Raw genomic sequence first — 6,747 nt, forward strand, 5'->3', positions numbered from 1 at the left:
CAATATTAGCAACGTGGTCTATAGCAACACTTTTTAGCGCCGTTATAGGCCTAAAAAATGTTGCTAAAAGTAGGGGTGTGCAAAATTCGAGTAAAACTGAAAAAATTCGGTTAACCGAATTTTTTCGGTCGGGGGTCGGTTAATTATTTTTTGATTTTTCGGTTAACGGTTAATTCGGTTCGAAACCGGTCGGTTAACCGAATTTTTTCGGTTTAAGCGAAAAAATTAATAAATAAAATTATAATATATAAATAGGCCCACTATTCACCTAAACCCAATCCAAGCCCAAGTATTCAACCCAACCCAATTACCCAACCTAACCCAATCATAAAAATTACAAATAATTTAATAAATAAAAATAAAATTCTAAAACTAAAACTAAAACTAAAGTCTACAAGTCTAAAAATAATTTAATTATGTAGTGATTCAATTCGGTTAATTCGGGTAATTCGGTTAATTCGGGTAATTCGATTAATTCGATTAATTCAAGTAATTCGGTTAATTCAGTTAATTTGGTTAACCGACCGAATTAACCGAAAAAATTTCGGTTCGGTTAATTTTTTTTGAAAAAAATTCGGTTCGGTTAACGGTTAAAAATTTTGAAAGGTCGGTTAATGTTATTTCGGGTCGATTAACCGAATGAACACACCTAGCTAAAAGCTTGTTTTGCTATAGTGTGTAGTAATCAAACACTGAAAATAAGAGCTTGTTTAACGATGGGCTGATTTATTACACACATGTAAAATCAAAAAATTGGCATATGTTTATTACCACAGTTGCACATATAATTTTGTTAAATATTAACCTTCCTTTGGACTGATCAATATTAACGTAGCTTAAATTACATGCACACAAATTTTTATATTTTAAAACAAAATAATTTCAACAACAGAGGTCACTTAGACAACTTATTGTTTCAATTGAGTTATTTTAAAAAATATATAAATATACTAATATTCAAATTTAAAATTTCCATAACAGTCAAAGACTAAAACTAAAATTTCTTATCATGCTACAATTTCTGAAATAACCCACCTAAAATAAGGTTGTATAAATGATGCAATAAAAAAAACTGAAACTTTAATCTTTAACTTTTTTAATAGCTTAACCAAGCACCAATCCAAATTTTTTTTTTTACAATAAAATACAAAATTAAAATTTAACTGAACTTAAAACCAAATTTTGTATCATAGTGAACATATATATCTAATCATAGTAAACTATTAACAACTTTAACGAATGCTTAGCCGCTCGTCATATCTTAGTGCCATTGCTTACATATATTAATAAAATGATATCCTCGTCATTTCAAGCCAATCGAAGCTTTTCGCTAAATAAGAATCACATACCGAGCAACATGCAAATATCTCATATATTCCAGCCAATTGGAAAATGTTAGCCCAAGCAAAATATATGATTAACCATGTTAGGATCATCATTACTACAATATAACCTTGTTAAGCGCTAATGATAATAAAGCAACTTAGCACTTAATCCTTTAGTGATTTTGCATGCACTGCATTTTTCAAATTAAAGCATCATGATTCAAAAGTATATGATATTCATGATATCTAGAACTTAAATAAAAGATTTATTATATCATTAACACTTAAGTCATGTATATATATATAGTAGCCCCAAGAATTAAACATCTAAGCAATTCTAGCAAGCCGAATCAACTATTCATCTTTATAAAACCCTAAAACTTTAATATAAAGACTCAAAACTTAAAAAAAATTATCAAGAATCTTAAAAATTCAACATAGCATATAATTGAATTATTAAATCCATAAAAAAATAAAATAAAGAAACTTAATCAATTTCCAATGATTCAACATGATGTGGCTCAAATGCAACTTGTTAGAATCATAAAACAATATCTAATATAAAACTTAACAAACCAGGATCTGTCATGTAAAATCATCAAGAACAAGACTAAATGCGGAAGCGTACTTGAATCCAGTGATTTCTTAGAATCTTTGATATTGTAGTTTTGACCTTCCAAATTAACACACATGTAATTCAGAGAAAGTGGTTCTCTTTTCTAAAGATGAAATATTAGAAAATTTACGTGTGTGTAATTAAGGGACCATAACCCTAATATATAACTTTTGCACATTAACCCTAATTTATAATCAATCCATTATCAATTAGAAATCTGTTTCTATACTATCTACACATATTTGACTCATACTTTGTTTAATAATTAAAGACCAATAAACTTTAACCAAATTAGATTACTTTTAATATGGGCTAACCTTTTATGATAGTAAATAATAACATATAATTACTCTTATTATATATGTGATGTCCATATTTTCTAACAAAAAAAATTAAAATAAAAAATAGTTGCCTCCAATTTTTTCTAGACACGTTTTCAACATAAAATTTGCTTATACAACAAGAATTTAGAAAATATTGTCAATGGCTAAAATTATTTGGCTTGCTTGTAATTGTGAGTGATCCATCATAATTTTCTCATCAAAGAAAGGTGGTTGTTTTGGTGTAGGAAGATTTTCTATCTCACTGCTAAGCATGGAATCTACAACCATCATAGTTGGTCTATCTTTCACAAAGTTTTGCACACATAACAATCCCACATGAAAGCATCTCAGCATTTTCCTATGACAACTTGGATCTGATGAGATCACTGGATCTATTAATTCCAAAATGTTGCCTTCGCTCCATAATTTCCATGCCTGAAAAACACAAATGTTAAGGCGTTGGAATCTAGAGATTTTATTACTACCTAATACTTACGTATCCCAAAAGGCTCGGTGAATGCTCTTCATCTTGGAAACTCGAGTTTCTTCTTCCACTAACAATCTCCAATGTCAAGACCCCAAAGCTAAAAACATCTGATTTTTCTGAAAATTGTCCTTTCATTGCATATTCAGGGGACATATAACCACTGCATTTAATTCATCAACGCAAAGAAAACCATTTTAGCCAACGTGATATATGCATATATTATATATTTAAATATTAGATTTTGATAGAAAAATGAAGGATAGCTTACTATGTTCCGAAAACCCGCCTAGTAATTGCTTGGCTCTCATTGCCACAAAATATCTTTGCTATACCAAAATCTGAAATTTTCGGATTTAATTCATCATCTAATAAAATATTACTTGCTTTTAGATCTCTATGAACAATTCGCAATCTTGAGTCCCTATGAAGATAGAGAAGTCCTCGACTAATTCCTTCTATAATATTGAGACGTTTTTTCCAATCAAGAAGTTTTTGTTTTTCTGCATCTAAATATATTTTTTTAAAAGTATTCAAATAGTGTTAGCTAGATTTGCTTTAGGTTTAATAATAATATTTTCCATAAATAATAAAGAAAATGTATCTAACCGAAGAGGAAAACATCCAAGCTCTTGTTTGGCATGTATTCATAGACCAACATCTTTTCTTCCCCATCAACGCAACAACCAAGAAGCCTTACAAGATTTCGATGTTGGAGTCTTGAAATCACCATTGCCTCGTTCCTAAATTCTTCTAGCCCCTGCCCTGAAGCTCTAGAAAGTCTTTTCACTGCTATTTCCTGCCCATCTTGGAGTTTCCCCTACAATATTCAAATATCATTTTAGCATCTAGAACCATATGGGTTGTTTAATAACTTCAATCTTATTGATATCCAACTGGCAATATGAAGAAGTTAACTTACAGGTAGCATGTTACCTTGTATACTGGTCCAAAACCCCCCTTTCCTAGCATATTTGTTGGATGAAAATTATTTGTTGCAGTGGCTAGCTTCCCAAAATCTAATAGTTGAAGCTCTTGTAATTTGACTCCATTTTGAGATTTCCCGAGCATATTGTGAGAAAATAACTCTAAACATGATTCATCTTTCCTAAAATCATCTTCACTTCCTTTCTTCGCTGAAGGAAAAATTAAGCTATAAATATTTTTTTTTTTAAAAGCTGTTAAACATGTATAATTTTAGACTTTATTAATAAATTGGCTCAATTATAACGAAATTTTAATATTGATAGTTAATTTATATATTTTTTAAAATAATCAATTTTGTTTTATTTTATTTAAAAAGTATGCCACACATCACATTCTTATTAGTTAATATTGTGGTTAATATTTTTTCTTTTTTAAATTTTGATAGCTTACATATCAATTCTTATTCTAAGAAAGAAAGAAAAATTTTGAATCGAGATATATTTTATGGGCAAATTTGTCAATAAAATCCTTTTTATCAATAATAGGAAAGGATTGTCCAAGTTTAAACCCAACAATACCTATGTCAACAAAAACTTAAACAAGACAAATCATTTGTCACTACATGTATGAATATAATGTGTCAATATTTATTGATATTAATATCATCATACCTGTAGTAGTAGTTATCCTCCTTCCAATGAAAATACAGAAGATGACACCAACAATTGTTCCCACAACTATTCCTGCTATTATGCCTCTTTTTTGCCCTGTAAATTGAAACATGGTATAAATATTGTAAGCTAAGATCGCTAGCTAGGTAAAGTAAAAATAAGTTCCTATATGGAAACCAGAGAAATATGACTATCCTCCTATTGTCAGAGGATAAGGGCAATCACAATCTGCCATGCACGAAAGGGCTTGAATAAAATCATATGTTTACTACAAATCGAAGTAGACAAGGTGTCATACCCTCTGGAGGGAAATCAGATGTATTGCCTGTTCTACTTGGAATTAGCAAGTCATTTCCGCTGGTTATTAGCTTCACCGATGGTGCAAAAGTAGGGATAATCCCAGAGAGATTGTTATTGGAAACATCCAGGACTTCAAGGTTAGGTAACTTCACCAAGCTCTTAGGGATAGGACCTGTCAAGTTATTGTCATTTAGATTGAGATACCGTAACGCAGTTAGATCAGCAAATGATGGAGAAATTGTTCCTTGCAATCGTTGCCTCTGAAGACTGATTTTCGTAATACTTTTCTCCGAGTTGCATGTCACAAATGACCAATTTCGACATGCATCATTTCCTTCCCAAGCTACGGATAACTCATAAGGATACATCCAAGCGCTCGCAATCTCAAGCAATATTGTAACTTGACTATCACACGAGTCTGCTGTGTTTGTGCAGAAATTATTATTCTCAACAGTGGTTAACTTATGGATGAATATATAAGCAGGGAAAGGACCCTGCAACTTGTTGTCATTGACGATAATGACTACTAAACTAGGATGAGAAGCTAGAGATGACGGGAAAACTCCTGTGAGATTATTGCTACTCAAGTCTAATAATTTCAAACTTTTGCAATTAGATAAATCCGGGATGGTGCCTGTAAATTGATTGAATCCTAGGTTAACACTGTACAAAGAAGTCATGTTTGATAATAGATCAATGGTTCCTGTCAGCCCTACCTTCTGATTTTGGAGCTGCAAATCTTTAATCTGGGATCTCGAAAAAGAGGGTGGCAAAGATCCAGTCAGGTTATTGTCATGAAGGCTCAGATTTGTTAAAGCTAGAGAATGGAAAATGTCTGGAATAGAACCTCCCAAATTTGTATTATAAGCAGAGAATGCTGTCAGATTGCCCAACTTGGTAAATTCAAGGGGTATCATCCAGGTGCTTAGAAAGGGATTACCACCAAGCATCAAGAGCTGCAAACTGCTAGACAGTCCTTGAAAAAAGCCTGGTGGGATTCTTGTGAAGTTGTTGATATTTAGGTAAAGTCTCTTCAAGAAAGGGAGTTTGTTTAAAGAAGGAAGAGAACCAGTTAACTTATTCCTTGAAAGATCAAGGACTTGAAGGAAAGGGAAAGGAGGGAATTGGGATGGCAAAGAACCACTGAGAGTCCTGGCTTGGAGATCAATCTCTAGAACGTGCTTGGACCTGTCGCATTTGACATAATGCCATTCACAATAAGAAGAAGTTGAATTGGTGGACCAAGTCCACGGCAAAGGACTAAGAGCCGCCGCAAGCTTGGCCATGGAAGCGGAGTCATCGTCGTCGTAGTCATCATTGTCACTCATGGAGTTAACCAAAAGGAGAGAAAACACTAGGAAGAGAAGGAGAGATGAACCTGAGAATTTTATGAAACCCATGATGTCGATGAAATTGGATTTGAGAACCTCCCAAATGAGTTCTGTATTTATATACAGTAACTATTTTTTTTTTCAAGGACTTCAATCTTATAATCTCAATGTTAGGAACTTGGAAATATTTCAAGAGATGGTATAGTGCCGAATGATTTAATCTCACCTTGTTAATTTGACAACAAGAAATGTCCCTTTCTTCTTATTTTCTTGCAGCCGATTGAGATGAAGGATTGATTAATGGCACTTTTCATGATCATAAATCCGGCTAGCTTTGTTTTTCTTGGCCAAATTGGCAATTGGCCGAAAATTATGAAACTAGAAAGATCTTAACTGTAATTTTATTACAGCTATATCATAGATATTAAACCTCTTACTCATAATCTCCCATTCTTAATTTTATAAGATATATTAATGATAAATTATAAATTATAATATATAGATAATAATTATTTGATAAGATTTCACAAGCGGGTAACAAGTATAACATTTATTTATATAATTAATTTTTTTATTGTTTTATTACACCTTCTGATATATGTACAAGCCCAATTTTAGCCCGAGTCCATACCAGCAAAACAAATACAGCAAACCCAAACCTAAAATAACAGTCCATTACAAAGCCCAAAATTAAAAAAACCTAATGGCCCAAAACCTAAACAAATTTCAGCAAAAAAAGAAACCCTAGCTCCTGCCTTGCGCCGCACCCT

General features: G+C 32.1%; 1 protein-coding gene across 1 annotated transcript; it reads right to left on the reverse strand.

The window, feature by feature from the left end:
* Nucleotides 1-2,408: 2,408 nt before the first annotated feature.
* On the reverse strand, nucleotides 2,409-6,046 carry LOC107900133 (receptor-like kinase TMK3). The gene is made up of 7 exons (XM_016825837.1): nucleotides 4,645-6,046; nucleotides 4,347-4,442; nucleotides 3,685-3,884; nucleotides 3,358-3,568; nucleotides 3,020-3,257; nucleotides 2,761-2,911; nucleotides 2,409-2,699 (listed from the first exon to the last, which is right to left on the reverse strand). The coding sequence occupies exons 1-7, from the start codon at nucleotides 6,044-6,046 to the stop codon at nucleotides 2,409-2,411; spliced, it is 2,589 nt and encodes an 862-aa protein (XP_016681326.1).
* Nucleotides 6,047-6,747: the final 701 nt, after the last annotated feature.

This window comes from Gossypium hirsutum, chromosome D06, assembly GCF_007990345.1.
Source record: "Gossypium hirsutum isolate 1008001.06 chromosome D06, Gossypium_hirsutum_v2.1, whole genome shotgun sequence".
Lineage (NCBI taxonomy): Eukaryota > Viridiplantae > Streptophyta > Magnoliopsida > Malvales > Malvaceae > Gossypium > Gossypium hirsutum.